Source organism: Thalassophryne amazonica, chromosome 7 (assembly GCF_902500255.1).
Source record: "Thalassophryne amazonica chromosome 7, fThaAma1.1, whole genome shotgun sequence".
In the NCBI taxonomy this organism is placed as follows: domain Eukaryota; kingdom Metazoa; phylum Chordata; class Actinopteri; order Batrachoidiformes; family Batrachoididae; genus Thalassophryne; species Thalassophryne amazonica.
This window is the reverse complement of record NC_047109.1, coordinates 108,634,425-108,653,457: the sequence shown is the minus strand read 5'-3', so window position 1 is coordinate 108,653,457 and position 19,033 is coordinate 108,634,425. Positions and strand designations below refer to the sequence as shown.

The window sequence follows — 19,033 nt, the reverse complement described above, 5'->3', positions numbered from 1 at the left end:
GCCAAGAACATCTGCTGGATATGTTTTCTTACATATGTTGCACAAACCCACGCAGTCATGTCCAAATTCTCCTGCACACTCCCTTCAGACATATTTTTCCCCTCCCCTGCCATTAAATAAGGTGCGTGCATGTAACATTTGAGAGCCCTAGAGTTTCTTGTTGCCCTTTTCTGAGACATTGCTTACTTGTAAATGGAAAGGAATGACATTGACATACGACCTTGACGGCGATTTCCAAGGTCATCTGAAATAACAGCCAACAAAGACACGCACTGTCTCACCCTAAAGTACCACTTTTTTCCCCTCAATCTCAATTCTAGAGCTTAAGTTTGTTTAGAACACTTATAGCAAATCATGCACCTGACTCCCTTTAGCATACTACATCTGGCCTTGAACCTCAAGGTTAAACATGCAAATGGATAAAAAATACAGGAGCACTTTTGGGTATATTTTGTATTCTCTGCACCAAATTTCTCTCTTAGTGCAGCAGATAACAGAATATTTGCAGAGGAATTGTTCAAATCTGGTTACAAGCACCAAAATTTGACTATACCTTTTGGTATAAGAAAAATGTTAGCCATTTGAATTTCCCGTCGGGGGCCAAGTACGGGTCAATGAAGAATTGCACAGGGGTCAAAATGAAAAAAGTGGTCCAATCATATTGAAAGCTACGTATATCACGTGTGTGATCATAACTTCCAAAAAGGTATAGCTTGGACTATCTATGAATGTTATGGGGTAAAAACAGCAAGAATGGTGACAAAGGTCAGTTTCAGTTTGTACAGGAGTCAGAAGTTAAAGTTGCTCCAATTATTGTAAAACATGATGCAAGTTATTGGTTAATAGGGTTTTAAAAAGGCATAGTTTGCACCATGTGTCATGCTTAGTTGTCATGTTACGGGGTTGACATTGTTTGACCTTTACCTTACAGACCAAGCATTCAACACAGTCAAAACTATTCAATTTGTTAATCCTATCAACGCAACCAATAATTTGCACAACTTTTTACCGAAACTGGAGCAACTTTAACTTTTGATCCCTGTGCAAACTGAAATTGACCTTCGTCACCATTCTTGCTGTTTTTACCCCATAACTCCATAATATTCAGTCACAGATAATCCAAACTATACCCTTTTGGAATCTTCATGATCAGACAAATAATGTGGTATAGTTTTCAACATAATTGGAGCATTTTTAAATTTTAACTCCTGTGTAATTCTTCAGTTGCCCCCGACCTGGCTGCCGATTGAAAATTTAGGTGGCTAATGTGCTTTTACAAAGGAGTAATGTCTAAGGTGTATGTGTGTCAATTTTAGTTGTTTCCAGAAATGAACAATTGTTCCAGTTATCTCCTCCACAATTTTAAAGTCCAAGTTTGCAATGAACACCAGTTGCAAATGATTCATCCCGACTCCCTTGAGCCAACTGCATTTGACCTTGGACCTTAAAGTCAAGGTCGCGCATGGCCTTTTTCCACTCATTTTTCGCTGTCCCCCACCATGAAGTAGGGGGGCATTGAAATGGACATCTGTCTACGTATTTGTCACTATGCTGGATCAGCATAACAGTCTGAATGGTATTTCACTAAACAGCATTCTGGTTGAATCCATCTTGAGCCTGATTGTCACCCGCAGTCTGAACGGGGCCACATTGTCTTGCTGAGGCCAAGATGATTGGGAGTCCACTGAGCTCTTTGGGTGGGGGAACTGCTTTGAGAAAACAGCTAATTTATGCCAGGTTTTTGCTCAGAGTGCGACACCAATACATGGAGGCTAGCTGTTGAGTCTGAGAACATCTTTAGATGTGACATCTGAATATACTGAGATTTTCCTTGGGAGTGAGGATGGACAAAATTAGGAATAAGTAGCAATGTAGGATATATATATTTGACTGCTGTAGTTTGAGGCCTCCACATACCAGTATCTCCATCGCAGACTGCCCTCTGCATCATCTGCCACACCGGCTGCATGCATGTCCTCCCTCTTCCTGCACGGCCACCACATCGACATCCTTCTCCCTACATACCCTGCACCGCTTCCCCTGAGCAATCTCACCTCCCACTTTGTTTAAAATGATCACACCTACATTGTCCCTTATATATATAAAAATAAAACCGCAAACCTCTGTCAACACTTGTTCCCGATTCCACAAATGCTCCCTTGGAAAACATTTTCAAGGTCAAATACCCGTTAGAAATGACTTTTGATAAGTTAAATTAGATGTGATCAAATGTCAGGAGGATGTATTTAGTTAATGCACTTGAGACAAATCTTTTTGTGGTGTTGTCAGGGTTTTTTCTGAATTCTTTTTCAGATAATTTTCACGGAATATTTTCTTACCTCTGCTATGCACAATTTCTCATTGTTTATTGGCACTTGGTTTCCAACTGATAACTGGAAGACAAACAGGCATAAAATTGGAGCCTCCATCCAATTTTGGTTGTGTAGGTAAATCCATAACAGAAAAATGAGTGATTGAGGTACTTTTGATTGAGATATAATGCAAAACATACACCAAATGGGCTTTTCCATATTAAATTCAAATGTCCACAAAATCCACACTCTGGACCAGATGTGGATCAAACTTTGTCAGATGATAGCAAGTGCCGGTTTGCACCTCATTTTCAAAAATGAGAGTGATTGGAGCACGTTTGGTTGAGATATAATGTAAAATATACATGAAATGGGGTTTTCAATGTGAAATTTAACTGGCCAGAAAATCTGTAATCTGGATCAACTTTTGTTAGTAGATAAGGGATCCTATCCTCCATAGCACTGTCAAATATTAAATAAATTTGCTTTTTTTTTTCTTTTTTTTTTTTTTTTTGGCAGAGTTATGAATTTTGGAATATTTGTTCAATGTTAGAGGATAAGGATTTTTCCAAAATTCCAAGATTTTTCCTGACTTCGACCTTTGGCCTATGACCTTGAAAACTGAAGATAATAGTCGTCAGTAAAAATTTCATAACGATATATGAAAAATTGTGGGCTCCAGGCTGTTCACAAACAAACAAGCATACAGAGAAACAAGGGTGAAATGATTTAAGAAATAGCATTAGACGACTTAAGATTTGATTTTGAATATTATAGTTGTTTCCATTAAGATGAGCTGCCTGGTAGAAATTAGAAGATTTAATGACATTTTCATGGCCCGGAACTGTTGACTAGCGGCTCTTGTTTCCGTTATAACCGGGTGCTCTGCTGACGGAAGTGTCCGTCCCTGAAAACGGTCTTCGCTCTTTCCGCATGCGGTGGTTGATTGATGGCTTCCACTAAAGAGTCTGCTTCAGGGTCCGGTTCTGCTATGGCCTCTACAGGTGGTACTTTGGACTCTCCCGTCAAACAGATTCAAATAGAAGGACTGGTAAGTCTGGCTGCTGGTTTATTTTCGGTGGAGGAACTCAGAGAAACCGGGTTCGAAGTGTTTTCAGCTAAAGATGCTAACTAACATGAGCATCGTCGCTGTTGACTGCTGTTTAGATTATTTAACTCCCTGAAATCAGTTCGTATTTGCTTTATGGTGCGTCCGTTGATTTGTTAGTGTTACAGTAGTTGTGTAATTGTGGGGGGGAGCAGGGCGTGTAGTTACAGTCACGTGAACTTCTTAGCAACCTGGACCGACAAATGGGGCTCTCAAACTCAGGATTTGGGATGTGTATGAACTGTAAACTAATTTGGGCCGTTGTAGTTTATTCCTTGCCTCAGCAGCACTTCTCCCAATCGCATGGAACCATTTCTCTTTTCATTTGTACATAAATTATACTTCGTAATTACTTTGAACTTCTTGATTTGAATTGTGATATAGTTATAAATTCGTTCGTATTGTGTCGTGATACTAACTTAAATAGAGCTCCAAAGTGTGACATCATGTATCCATGACAACGCTCAAACTGGTTCTCCACTGTCTTCTCAAAATGGCCATTTTCTGTTTTGAAGAGCAGGCTGAATGGGGGGGGGGGGGGTCAATACTTAAGGTTATTTGTTTACAAGGCAAGTTCATTGCTGGATCTAAATTTTTTTATTTTTTTTTTAACTGATTACACTCTGTGCTGTTATGCCTGATCCTGTCAGATCTCGGAAGCTAAGCAGAGCAGGATCTGGTTAGTACTTGGATGGGATACCTCTTTGGAACACCAGTGGCTGTGTGTGTTTCTCCAGGTAAAACTGGAGTTGTTATCTGTGCTGTTATCATGTCCTCTGGGAGACTGTTCCATGTATCCACCACTCTAATAAGCGAAGTGCGCAATGCATCTGCGCATGCGTGGGTCAAACAGGGTCAAAAATTCCAGTTACCAAACACACAGCGCTACCATTTAATTTCATATACGGTAGCATTGGTGGACTGTGAAAGTTAAAGCTTACTGGGATTGTTTCAAAGGCTTTAAGCCTTAACCGATGCATACAGTAATGACAGGTGCACATTGTGCTGTTTTCAAATGCTTGAACGGAATTTATTGGCTTGAAAGGTGGCTGAAAACACACGATTGCAAGGCTCCGCCGAGTCCACACAAAGTCAGAAAGAACAAGAAATGTGGTTGTAAACCTCCGTTCATTCTACACAATTTCCCCCTAGAAAAGAAATATCCAGACGGACATAAAAGATGGACTAAAATTGTAAGTTTCTTGCACACATTTATTTCGTCAGTATCTTGAAACTGTGCTGAATTATAATGTGGTTGATAGCGCTGTTTTTGTGCATCGGTTTATGACTGTAATGTCGCGCCATGAATGACATCACGTAATATTGAAATGTTCTGCATGTCAAATTGCATGTATGCATATAACATTGTATGTCTGTTGACTTATCAAAACAAACGTGACACCAAAGAGGTTATATGTGAGACCCACCTTCCTTGTAGTCATTACGAAGCCAGTGGAGTAGCGATTTCTCATCCCTGCTTAGCAAATATTCTGCAGTATCCACAGTTTCAGACCCTGGACTTTGTCTAGCCAGCCATCTAACCATTTGGCATCAGTACTCTTAGCTTCATAGTGGAGTAGAGCAGAGAAGGATTTTCTTTCACCAAAACAAATCATATCCATGCTTGTATCTCAGATATACCTTCTGGCAATTTGTAGCTAAACTTTCAGGTCTTCTTTTAAAGAAAATCCTCCTCTATACCACTTCATCATGAAGATGGATAACTGGTGATACAAAATGCAAAGGTTGCACTGTGCATAATTTGTCCAATCACAGCCACATAAGCCTGTAACTTCTGGGTTGTCTGGGTGTGTTGGTGGCTTTCCTCACTCTTCTACTTTTTGCACAGTCACTCAGTTTTTGAGAACTGTCTACTCCATGCAGATTTATCATAAAGTGCCATATTGTTTGTATTTCTTTGTGATTGATGTAAATAAAGTCCGAAACATATTCAGTGGCATGTGGCTTTTTACGACAATGTTGTCCGGATTGTGGCTTTTTCCCCCACTGGGCAGATTTTTTTGTGCCATGTCCGAATTGTTTCGTGCCATTTCCAGTTTGTGTCTTCGTCTACCATAAGAGTGAGCTTCGTATTATTTAAAATTTTATAAACCTCAGGTCATATCCTGTATTTTATGTCTGTTACCAGTGTTGACAGGTTGAGTTTTTAATCTTTCCTTGTATGAATATTTTAAAAACACATTTGTTTCATTCCTCTTCTTTTTTTTTTTTTTTTTTTGTAATTCAAAGGGAGGAGAAGCTGAAGCACTTATTAAAAAATACCAATGGATGCCATTTCCTGCAGCTTCATATCATAGGTAGAAGAGACTAAGAGTAGAGACTAACAGTGTCTGGAAAAAAGAGATTGTGCTGCTTTCATTAATGACTGGGAGATTTCCTTCCAAAATGAAAAGAGCTAAAGTGATACTGCTGTTCAAATCTGGTGATAAACATGCATCTTTTTATTTATTTATATTTTTTCTAGCTCTTATTCTGCATCAATGCAGATTTTTCAGTTGCCTAAAAGCATGCATTTGCGCGGATGTCAATTTTGTGGGGGAAAACTGTGCAGGGGAAAACTTCTCTGCGCACAACAAACATTCCAGTCTGGACTGAAAGTTGGATAGTTTGCTGAATGTGACGTGGCACAATTGAAGTAAGAGAAATTTAATAGGAAAATGTTCTTGAATAAGGTTCACTGTGTGTGTTTTGTTTTGATACGAGTTAACATGCGTACAACCGTCAGAACAGTGTGAAAGAGGTGCTAGTGTCACCTTGCTAGCGCATGCATTGAAACCAGAGTTGGCTCTTCACAGCGCACAGCTCTCACTGCCAGTAAAGAGAAGGCTCACAAAATTACTTGTCAGGTTGAGAAGAATGTTTACAAAACATGTAAACAACATGAGAGAGAACCAGAACCAGTTTTTATTAGGTCTGTGGTGGGAAAAAATATCAATACACTTTTATTTAATTTTTACTTGTGCATTTCTGTACGATACTGTCTATTTTCATAGCCCTGTTGAATTTAATGTTCTTAAATCCTTGTGATCACGTTGACCTTTGATGCAATTAAGGGCTAGTCGGCTGGTTGCTTCCTGCTACCCGACCCTCTGGGAAGAGCTGAAAATAAATGTATTTGGCATCAAAATATACTTGGATTACCACAATAGTCCATGGGCCAAGCAGGTTTTCAGTACCACTTAAGGTGACAAACCGACACGTAGAATCCAGCTTCAGAGTACCGTGGCCTACACAAAAAATGTTTATATAACGTCTGAGTGGATCCTTGTGATTTGATTGGTGCTTTGTACATGACATAGATTAATTCATCCCATTTGTGTTGCATTGCATTCAGAGTGCGGCTTGGTTCCATTTAGAGTGCAAATTTGCTTCCCTACGTTTGGTACCATTGCACTCTCGTGCACACGTGCACGTGATCACGCATACACAAGTGCGCACGAGTATGCGTGCACGTGCGAGCATGCTCGTGCACACGCACATCGCAAAACATGCGCATACGTGCGCGCGCACCCACACAAAATCAATCCACTGTGCTGTCTGGAGGCTGTTAGCAGGAAGAGAGAACAAAAGCTGGACTCATTTTTGATGTGATTTATTTGCTGCACTGAGGACATATACAGTCTTATTTTTGTTGTTCACGCACGCACAAGTGCCGACCAGGTTGCGCGTGTGTGTATGCGCGCGCGCGACGACTCTCCTGAGACATAATTTGAGCTAACTGACACTGCTAATTCTTGTAAGATACACACACACACACAGAACAAATCCACTGTGCTGTCTCATAAACATTCATTATTTGTATAATAACCATCACAGGGTGGTAGCTGTAGCCAGCTACGGGTCAGTGGGGAAAAATTACACAGAGGTCAAAATGTAAAAATGCTTCAATCATATTGAAAACAATACATTGTCTGATCAAAATGAGTCCAGAAAGGTATAGTTGGACAATCTATGACTGAATGTTACGGAGTAAAAACGGCAAACATGACAAAGGTCAGTTTCAGTTTGTACAGGAGTCAAAAGTTGAAGTTGCTCCGGTTTCAGTAAAAAATGATACAAATGATTGTTTGGGTTAATAGGGTTTTAGAAAGGAATAGTTTGCAGCATCTGTCATACTTGGTTATCATATTACAGGATAACGTGTCGTAGAATTCAATGGATGTTGTTCTTATTTGACCTTTTACTTTGGAGACCAAACATTTAACAGTCAAAGCTATTTCATTTATTAATCTCTTTTTTTTTTTTTTAAATGGAGGGTCCCAGGTTGGGATCCTGTTCTTAAGGATGCATTTGGAACAGGTTTTGTTTTACTTCATGGCATATTGGTGATGTCGGGTAAGCTGAGGCGCTGATTGAGATGTAACTGACATGAGTGTCAGTTTTTAAAATTTTATTTATTTTTTTCTGTAGTACCTTTTTATAAACAGCAGAGGACAAACTTGTTTCACTGCGCGTCCAGTTGCAGCCTCCTTTTTTTTAAAATTGATTTATTTTTTATTTTTGCTTAAACTGTAGTCATGTTGCTGTTATGTTTGAGCATAGAAGCAGGACTTGAACTTGCTGCCTTCCCCTCTTTATCATGCTCAGTATAATGGCTGTGCGGTCTTCAGCCCTAATTCCATATCTGAATATCTCCCCTCAGTGTGCCTTCTTTAGGCCCTTTTAATGAGAATCCATTTCAGCCTTATCAAGCAAACACTTTAATTTGAGCCGTTAAGTCAAAAGCGATTGGCGCTCTGTTTTGTTTGCGCCTAATTTCAGTTCACGCTGCTGAAGGAAAAGTGTCCTTCATTTTCAGGTGGCGCTCACAAACGTTTCTCCTGAACGCACTGAGAGACGGTGGTTACTGTTGCGTTGCATCATGATGCGTCTGTCAAAGGTTTAGCTGGAGGGCTGCCTGCAAACATCGGTTTTAGTGTGTAGAGTAATTGGATTGTTTGGTTGCTTTTGAAACGGTTGCGGTGGTTTCCACCGGAGCGGGGGAGCCACACAGCGAGCGGTCCCATTCAAACGTTTGCCGAGATGACGTGTATGTCTTTATGATTGGCTTTATGCAGCTGGTTAACGCTTTAAAATAAAAGTTGGAACACATGTTGCAAAATATTAAAACTTTGTGATTTGAGGGGCCTTGAGGAGGAAAAGGGGAGTAAAGTCTCAGTAATGGAATTGTTTCACATTTAATACTTCTTTCGGCCCTGGCAGATGTTTTACGTTTGGCCCATTGCTGTTATTCCATGAATATATGAATGAATAAATTACAGGATTTGAACAGGAAGGTTTGCCCTGTTGTCCCATCTTCCCCTGAGGTAATGCACTTGTTTAAGTTCTCTCCATCTTTGGCATCTTTCTCACCTAACTGGAAGGACACTCAGAGAGCGCATACATCTGCTCTGAAAATAAAGGCCGGTGTCACCGACCGAACGGTCCCCCTAAAAATCGGTCTCCCCTGATGACGGGGAGACAGATTTTCACGGATTAACACCTCATTCCTGGTTCAAACTGCACTGCAGTCATCATCTATCTCAGCGACAGATATCTGAAGCTTTAATACAGTAATCATTTCCACGTAAATTCAGCATTATTTCATCATAAAAGGCGGCGGAAGCAATCAGATCGCCTTGGCTAAACAAGCTGCTAGCTGATGCTTTCACTGCGCGTCCAACATTTCAAAGCGTTACGGAATTTTTCCTCATTTCTGCTTAAAATGGCCTCGTTTCTGCATAAAATGTGGGGTTTACCTTTTATCATCTGGTGCATGCGATTTATTTATTTATTAGGGGTGAACCGTTTGGTCTGTGACTCCCGCTTTGCATTGTGGCTGTCCAGAGCTAAGTGGACAGCCACAACTGTTCTCCTGCAGTTGTCACTTCGCATTCTGGGAAAGAAACTGGAACAGATAGATGATGATTTTCTCCTTCATATGTTATTTGGACAAATGGTAATTGTGTAGTTTGAGTGTAATATTGGAAAGTCGAGGTTCACCTTGCTTTCTGTATATTGTTCTTGCAGATTTAAGCATTTTTTTTTAATGTTCTTCCAATACTTGTAATGGCACGAGGAAACAGCTTTATTCTCCCTGTATTTTTGAATTACTTTAATAAGGTGCTACCAGAAAAAGCTTAGCACTTTTTTATCTTTTAGAAACTTTAGTTGCACTTTTAGAAATGTATTTAGTTGTTTTTATATCTATGCAGTTCATTGTTTGCATTTCATAATTTCCTTGTGTTTTTCCACAACTGTTTTGCCTTGAAACTGCTATAGAACACAACCTACCTTTTATTTGTATTTAATGAATTGTATTTGACATTATACACTGTGCAGGGTTTGCTCCACTATCTCCCAAAGGTGGGAACTTTGAAATTGGGAACTAAGAGTATTTCTTTTGTGCTACTTATGAGCAGCAGTGGACTTCATACACAACTTGGCAAGACTGCCTGTGCATATTAAAGATGTCGGCGTGGTCCAAAATACGTCCACTTATCCTCAGATTATGTACTGTGACCCAAAATTTCAGAGCTAAATATGCAGCTTATTTTTTCTTTTATTGAGCAGTTATTTTATTATTAACTATGTGCAGAGATTTTTCCTGAATTTGCTTCACAATGAAAGCATTTTAATGTGAAAGCAAGTTTGGGTAACAGTAACATAAATTCTTTAAACGATAATTGGAGCCATAGATTTTCATGTTTTTTGTTTGGATAGGTCAGATGTGGGAGCATGTGTTGGTTCATCACATTGCTGCATCCACCACAGTATGGAATTGTCTTGGGTCCTGGATGGCAGCAACCCAGCCAGTCCATCTCCACCTCTCAAAAGCAGCTGTGCTTCCCCTTTACACTTTCCAGTTGGAGTCCGCAACACTCAGCCGCCTGTATGCTGGATCATGCCCAGACAAGCAAGCCACATGGCTGAAAAATTGTAGCCGACGTTCCCTCACAGTGCAAAATGTTACGCCTCATCCAAGTCACCCAAAGTAACTGTTCATTTGACACAGTCATTCCAACAATAACCAAGGATCTGCTGACGAGACCTAGCACCAACGACATCCAGTTGTCATCTTACATCACTGGTTAGTGTCAGTCTTATAATCATACAGCATGATGGTAACTACCAGGACTTTAATTTCCCTGCAGGTATCTGCATCACCAACACCTGACTCTAAACGGTCCTCCAAGCAGGGATTTGCCAGATCATGCCACTAGAGTTAAATTGATACCTAAAAACAAGGGTCCACTTCAATAGTGTGGAAATATTTTGGTTTTCAAGGAGAAGATGTGGATAAAACCACGGTCATATGAAGGGATGGGTATCGAGAACCGATTCTTTTCGGGTATCGTTAAGAAATGATTCGATCCACCGACATCAATAATCTTTTTACTTAACGATTCCTTTATCGGCCCTTCACCGTAGCTGTTGTTTTTGGGGGTGTTCGTCAGGAAAATTATAATTTCTCTACATTGATTACAGACCCTGCAGCGGGTCTGTAATCAACTTTTCTGCAGCGCGGCTTTGCTTTGAACCTTGAACCAATTGAAGCAGTGATTCGCAGATCGAAGCAGTGCTTCGATCATTGCTTCGTTGATTAATTTTTTTTCTTTCACTTTCCCCCGCTAAAACCCTAAAGAGCATATGGCTGTGAGTATTATTTACCTTTTTATTTTAAACCAACCTGTTATGGTCTTCTGAAACAGTTGATGTATTTTATAACTTAAAAACGGGACCGATGCTAACATGTTAGCATGTCTGTGGCATTTACAATGTTAAATTTAGCATTAAGCAGTTGCAGCTGTCAAGCATTTGTCGTAAAAGAGTCAAATGTATTACAAATTGTAATATTTTTTTAAATTTATTTTTGTTTATATATTAATAGCAAGCACAATGATAGTAATAACTAATCTAATGATTATATACAATTTTAGAGAAAGAGACAAAAAGAACTTGAATAAAAACACAACAGAAAATATAAAACCAACTAACAATGAACATCCATAAATAAATAAATACATACATAGATACAGAAATAAAATAAGTTTTTCCTGTGAACACCTAGTGACTCTTACACCTCCATTTCATCCCTGTCTTATTTAAGTTTAATGACAGTTTGTTTTGGTCAAACCATATTTTCTTCAGTGATTTCCTCCAGAACTATCTGCCAAACTAGAAAACTGCTGCATCCTAGTAAGAGCAAAATACTACTGGAATGAATTTGAATAAGCGAACTTTTTTTTTTGTTTTTTTCTTTCTCCTCACTAAATGGATGCTGCACTCACTGCAGTTTATTGTCTGGAATAGTCCCAAATTGCATTTCAGAGATTCTAGAATTCAAACATTTTCGTGTGTTTGGTGTTGGGGGGGTTATTTTGGGTTTCAGCTTTTTTTTTTAATTTTTCACTACTTTCATCCCTGAATATGTGAAATTGTGAGTCACTTTTGTGCTGATTAAAGTCACTAACTGGGACTCCTGTCCTGTTGCGAGAAAGAAACGAGAATCGTCCTCCGTTCTGTTTGCACAACTCCAAACGCTGCGCGGCTCTGACGAGTCAAGTTAGAACGATAGAATCCAGTCGGAATTAATAACTTCAAAGCGAAACACTGTTTTGTTTATTTTTATTTATGTCCAAAGATCAAGGATACAGTGACCAATTTCATATTTATTTAATTTAAGACTCAATGAAATGCATAGAAAACCTGTAAAGCCTACTTTTAGTACAAAATTCACAAGAGGTATCGATAAGGAATCGGATCGATAAGCAGAATCGATAATGGCATCAATATCGATAAAATCTTATCAATACCCATCCCTAGTCATATGTAAGACTTGGTACCAGCCTGTGTTGACCAAAAGTGTAAATAAGTCCAATTTATTCAGCCGCTTTAAGACTAAACGCATCGTTCATTATGAAGCGATCCGAAAAACCAGAGAGGAGAGCTCAGCAATGGTGACTTCTAACGCAAGTAAACAAAATAAATTGGTTCGGCATGGCATTTCCGGGGCTTTAACGAGTTGCGTGTCTTATTTATTGGATAACTGTTGTTTTTGTATCCACCACCGTTACTTGTGTTTTTACACTGAAGGTTGAGGGCAACTGTTTAATATTTGCAAACTGTGCAATACTCTTTGTATCTGGTGGTTGATTTTACTTTGCGGTGTTTGATACAGAATATCAATCTCAGACTCGGCTACGGGTATTTTTCAAGCCAAAGATTTGAAAGAGAATTTTTGCTTTATTTATTTATTTTTTTTTACTGGATGTTAAAAACTGTGATGTTTTTGTTCTTTGTGCACCACTAGTTAAATTTATGCGCTGGAGTTTCAGAGAAATTGTCTTTCCAAACTGGTGCACTGCTGTTCACTTTAGGTATGGTGGGTTCTATTATTTTTGTTGAAATATTTGATGCAGAATTTCAATCTGCTACTGCTAACAAACTAGAAAAGTAAGAGTTGTTTTTTACTGAATGCTGAACATGTATGTTCTTCAAATTAATAAAAAAAAAGTATTTTATGATGTCACCAATCAGATTAGTATCTTGAAAATTCCTGGGAATATATATATATATGGTGGTACCATTTTTGAACCACATCATCCACCCCTATTTTAAAGGCATCTCTCAATCTCAATAGCAGAAGATAGAGACATGAATGTCATTGCAGAGGTAAGCAAATCTCGACAGGTTTGACATTTTCCTCACACACAGACACTTGGCTGAGTCCTGGAAATCATTGAATATTAAGTCTAAAGAACAAGCTCGCACCCAGATGCTGGGCTTTTGAGAACACTGTGCAAAATGCTAAAATGTTAATGCATCTTTCAACTATGTCAGTTTTTTAAAAACTGTCCAGTTAACTTTGCAACTTTCCCCCCCTTTTCCTCCATCATTATCTATCATCTGCTCTGGCATTTGACAATGATTGTGCGATAACAGGGGTCACCAACTCTGCTCCTAGAGGTCATGTGCTGCAATGACCAGCAGTGCTGATTTTCAACTTGTGAATGCCACATGAGTAAAGCAAAAGGACTTGCAGTTCTTAACTGAATGTACTGCACCTAATATTTTGGAATAATTAGTGGTAGTTGTTAAAATCCGTTACAGTCGTCTTCTTTGTCTTTCGGCTACTTCAAATATCTTGTTGCCATGATGATGGATGGTCAATTGAACCGTCATAGGACTGGTGTCGCACACCGAGCGGTCCCCCTAAAAATCAGTCCCCCCAATGACGTGGTTCACAGATTAACACCTTGTTTCTGCTTCAAACTGCAACTCCAGTCATCGTCTACCTCAGTGACAAATATCTGAAGCTTTTGTACATCATTTCCACATCAATCATTACCACATAATTTCAGCATTAGTTCATCATAAAAGGCGGCGAAGGGACCAGAGCGCCATGGCTAAACTAGGCTTCTAGCTGAAACGTTCACTGCGCGTCGGTTATTTCAAAGCGTCATGGAATTTTGCGAGTTTGTGCTTAAAACGGCCTCGTTTCTGCTTAAAACTGACTTTGGTTGAATAGACTACGTTTCAGATGTGCTGCTGTGGTCCCAAAAGACACATGCGCATAGGCAAAAGGCAGACCGATTTTTTTTTTTTTTTTTTTTTTTTTTTTTTTTAGGGGCGGACCATTCAGTCTGTGACACCGGCAAGCTTAAAGTTGACGAAAATAAAGTGCTGAGGCCAACAGGTGAAAAAGGGCAGAAGCTGGGGGGCCTCTACATGGGGTTTCTTCAACAGCAAATTTCCTTCCTTGGTTATATGAAGGCAAACATCAACCGTGGAGTTTAACACGTCAACACTGCAAAAAACAAAAACCTCATCATGAGATTATCCTCCTGTACTTTTTCATAAATTGAGCCCCGTTGCTGTGGGAATATGAGCCCTTTTTTTGTGTGAGTGAAGAAAGAAGATTTATGATAAGAATTAAAAGCAGCCAACGGGGATTTGCGCTGCGATTGATTTTTGCACAGTTCAGTTTTAATCTTGTTGATTTATAATACGCTGTCCACATATCAATCTCAGGCTCCTCCACGTGAGGAAAGCTCACAGGGCTAGCTGCCGCTGAGCTAGATCTATAAAATTGTCCATGTGTGAAGCAGAGTTGCAAAGAATGACGCTGCTGGATGAAGTTGGCCTACGCGCATGAGCATTTGTGCAGGCTTGCACAACCTGAGCGCATTCCAGGCCAGCTGATGGCATTTACTCAGCAACAGGATTCAGGCACAAAAAGTAATCTGTCTCCTACCTCCTTCTGTCTATCCTTCATTTTTTTTTTTTTTTTGAATATAAACAATTTTTTTCCTCTCATTCTGTTGACTTCCTTGTAATGTGTGTGTGTGTGTGTGTCAGTATGCCTTTCTTCTTCTACATGAATCCTATTTAAATGTACTCTGAGCACATCATCTTGTGTTGGACAGCTAAAATAGTTTGTCTTTATGGTCTTGTTGTTTACAGAGAGAGACTAAAGCCTGTACTCCACATACACATATGCTACAACTCTGTACTTTTCTCAATATTACTGCCAGGAGCTGTATGTGAGAATGCAAATGTCCAAATCATTTAGACTCTGCGTTAAGGAGACTTCAGCCTGCCATCTACCTAGTATAAATTTCGTTTGTCTAGTCCAAATGTTAGACCCAACATTAAAGAGACTTCAACCTGCCGGCATCTTTGTATAAAGTACATTTAATGTCGGGTGCAACTGAATTGGACACTTGCATTCTCATGTACAGCTCCTCTGGGTAAGTTGAAGGTTATCCAGGGTCGGACATTAAACTCACAATAACCTGCCGATTCCCTAGTACAGATTGTCCAACTGAATTCCTGATATGGCATATAGACACCTATGAACCAGCTATTATTATTGCCTAATTTTGCAGAGGTTGCAGTCAGCTGTACTTCCGCATCCAGTTGCATTGCAAACCCCACAGTGCTAAGAAAGTGAACATTAATATGTATGAACACATAATGTCTGGTAAGTTTTGCAATTCTTCGGAGAGAATTTGGACAAATTAAGTAATAAATACAGAACCGCGTCCCAATGATTTTATTTCTGATGTAATAGCACACAGCAACCGTGTAGAATGTCCTGCAGCTGTCCATTGCTGCTCGGGCTTCAGTGCTTCTCGCGGCACTGAAGTTCTTGGAGTTCGACGTGACTGTCCCTAAACCTCCGATAGCTGTCATCACATTTGTGTTTCTGAATTCTTTAATTTGTCTGACTACAGTCGCTAAGCAGGTAAGCATAGAAATTGCTAACATGAAGCAGCGTAAAGTGTTTGAGGTACAAAAAAAATCCCAGATATTGATCATGCGATGCATTCTGCATCACGTTTTGCAGATATGCCATAGTTCCTTCGAGTAACATTTAGACATTTAGGCTGTTGAGATTCCGTGTCAGACATTGCAGTCTTTATACTAGGGACCCGACATTAACCTGAGGGGTTCCTAGTACAAAGTCTGTGATTGAAGCTATGTGTGAATAGCGCAGGTCATTGTCCATAAGATTGACGCATTGGTGATATTCTTCTTGTGACTGTAACACTGGAAGAATACAAACATCCAAGGATGACAGACGGCAGCCACGACGCCCAGCTGGAGATATGACAAGATTGGGAGACTTTATTCTGATTGACATAGAAATTGTCAGCGAAATTCAAGGACTACCAGCAAGCACTTACGAGGGTAGGCTGAAAAGTTATAAGGCTCCCCATGAAGGAGTAATGCATTAAATGCATTATTGTGAGCCTTAGAACTTTTCAGCCTACCCTCATATTCTGCCTCGTGCGTACTATACTCAGTTGTCATCCCTTGCCTCGACCAAATTGAGTATTTCCAGTTGCTGTGTACATGTCTGACACAATATCCTGTTGTGTGAAAGGTTGGGCTGCCAGGACTACGTCGACTATTGAAACCGTTGACAACTAATTTAATCGTAGACGAGTCATTTGCTTTGAACCTTGAACCAATGAAGCAGTGCTTTGATACGCTGCTTCATTGGATCTTTGCTCCTCTTCAGAAGCGGCAACTCTGCTTCTTAACCCCTCTCGAAGCCATTAAAATATGTCAATTGTGAGTCACTTCTGTATGGATTAAAGTGACTAACTGGGACTCTTGTCTTGTTGTGAGAAAGAAACGAGAATCGTCCTCCCTTCTGTTGCTCCAAATGCTGTGCCGCCGAGTCAAGTTAGAAAGATAGTCAGTCTGCTCAGAATTAATAACTTCAAAGTGAATCGCTGTTTAAATCAAATGACACCTCTTTCCAAATGTTGTAATACAAACGATAAACTGCAATCGATCAAAATGTTTTGTTTTTTTTTCCCCCTCCCAAATGAGACGTCCTGGCTGACGTGCAGCAGCCCAAGACTGTATGGCTGCACACCTGCAGACTCCATCAGCCAGCTGAGCTCAGCTCAGATGTATGGAGAGACATCCATGCCGTTAATGTCTGAAAGGAAATGCTTTTGACAAAAACTACAGATTTGTTTTTTCTACCTATGTCCAGAGATCAAGGATCCAGTGACCAATATCATATTTATTTACTTTAAGACTCAATAAAATGTTGTTGACATAGAAAACCTGTAAAGCCTACTTGTAGTACACAGAAAATTCACAGGAATCTGATTGATAAGCAGAATCGATAATGGTATTAATATCGATAAGCTGCAATTTACGTATCATCTGACTAGTCGACTAATCGCAGAAATAATCATTGACTGGTTGACTATCAAAATAGTTGTTTGTGGCAGCTCTAGTGAAAGGGCAACTTGGGGTAATGTCTGGACCTGATTCTGTGCTGCGTTCGGAGTTCATGTCATAAACGGCCGAATTTTGCTGTTTGCTGGCAGAGAAAGGAAGCGAAGCCCTTTGGATTGTGGTTTGTACCCCTCTCTTACTAGTTCGCCAAACTGCCACCGGTCTCCCACCCAGTCCTTTCCCTCCTCTCCTTAATTTCCATTTTCTCTTTTCTCTCTCCTCATTTCATTCTCAGTTTTCCTATGCAGTGTTTGCCCCCTTTTTTTTTTTTTTTTTAATCGTACTGCACTCCATCTCTCTCCTGAACGATTTTGCTGTCCTTCTATCTCCCTATCAAATTCTCTCTCACGCTTACATTTTCTCACCCTTGCTCTTTCGCCTGCCATCCATCTCTCCCTCTGACCTAATGTTCAGAGCTTCCTGCCCTCTTAGTCAGAGGAGTTGAGGCAGGCAGGGAATGAGATTTGTTTTTCTCGTCGCTCCACCTCATATCATCTCTCTTCTCCTGCCTCCAGCTCTTTACTTGTGTGACAGGTCCGGCACATTATTGATATAAATCATTTTCCAGGACGGATGCACGCGTGCGGATGCGTGCACGTCTGTGTGTACATTTGTCGGGGAGTGACACCAGTAAGGGCTCCCTCGTGGTAGTGATGGGTGTTTTTGTTGCAAGCTTGGCTTGAGGACTGCCACCCTGCTGTGTGTGTGGGTATATATTATTAATGCGTGTGGCTGTGACCTGCCCACACTGTTATCAGCATGATTTATGCTCTTCCCTCCACACTCTGCTTTCTTGGACTGTTCATTTAGACAGTTTGCATTATTCTCCCCTCGCTGGCTTGGCTGTTTGCTTTTCCTGGTCGGTGTGTCTCATGATGTGTGTATGTTGCTGTGTACGTCTCTGAGTGTTGTCTGTGTGTGAAAGTGCGCTGTAGCCAGTTTGTGTTGGTGTAACATTAGAGCTCTTGGGTCATGTGGAAACTCTCCCATTGGTCCATTTATATCTGGCATTAAAAATTAAATGCATATGATGACATCTGACCACTCTGTCCCGATGTGGCTCGACAGTGTTGGATATCGGGCTACAACTTCCTCACTGTATGAAGATGTTATTCCTCAGTAGATTTGGAATTTTTTATTTTTTTTTTCTTGTTCTTTTTGGCAGACCGATATTTAAGGTATAAAGTTGTCTGCCAGCTCCTCTTGAGTCTGCTTCTGTGCTCCTTCTTCTGTGTTTTCCAATTAAGTACTTCCCCCAGTTCGGTCGCTGGTGGACAGACGTCCAAACAAGCTCCTTTGATTGACCAAAGGGTTCTCTGATCTCTGTACAGGGTCTGCCTCTGGCTCTGCAGTTGCACAAATCACATAGGCATTTGTTTCAAAACTGAAAGTGTACAGAACTTTCGTTTGAGAGTGAAAAGACAGCATTTGAAGACTTATAGCAGTTATTGACTCTTTTGTGCTACAAAAATATCCAAGAACAAAAGTGCTTCTTGTGAGCAAATATGCTACAGGCGTGGCAGATCTTATTACATGAATTCTAGAGATGTCCCGATCCATCACGCATAGTACAAATGCGCACGAGTCAATAATAACTCATAATTACTGATGATGCTACAATACAATTTTAGAGAAACAGACAAAAAGAACCTGATGAAACAAAACACAACAGAAAAGATAAAACCAACTAACAATGAAAATAAATTAATACATATACAAATCAATAAATGTTTCCTGTGAACACCTAGTGACTCTTACACCTCCACTTCATCCCTGTTTTATTTAAGTTTAATGACAGTCTGTTTCGGTCAAACTACATTTTCAATGTGTTAATTTCTTCAGTGAT

At 40.0% G+C, this 19,033-nt stretch overlaps 1 protein-coding gene across 1 annotated transcript in view; it reads left to right on the top strand.

Annotated features, from left to right (window-relative positions):
- Nucleotides 1–3,212: 3,212 nt before the first annotated feature.
- The window catches only part of LOC117514732 (eukaryotic translation initiation factor 3 subunit H), a 188,338-nt gene continuing 172,517 nt past the window's right edge, over nt 3,213–19,033 (top strand). Inside the window, exon 1 of the mRNA XM_034175292.1 lies at nt 3,213–3,363. Within this exon, the coding sequence (XP_034031183.1) occupies nt 3,262–3,363 (102 nt within the window). The 5' untranslated portion in view covers nt 3,213–3,261. The remainder of the gene's footprint in view (nt 3,364–19,033) is intronic.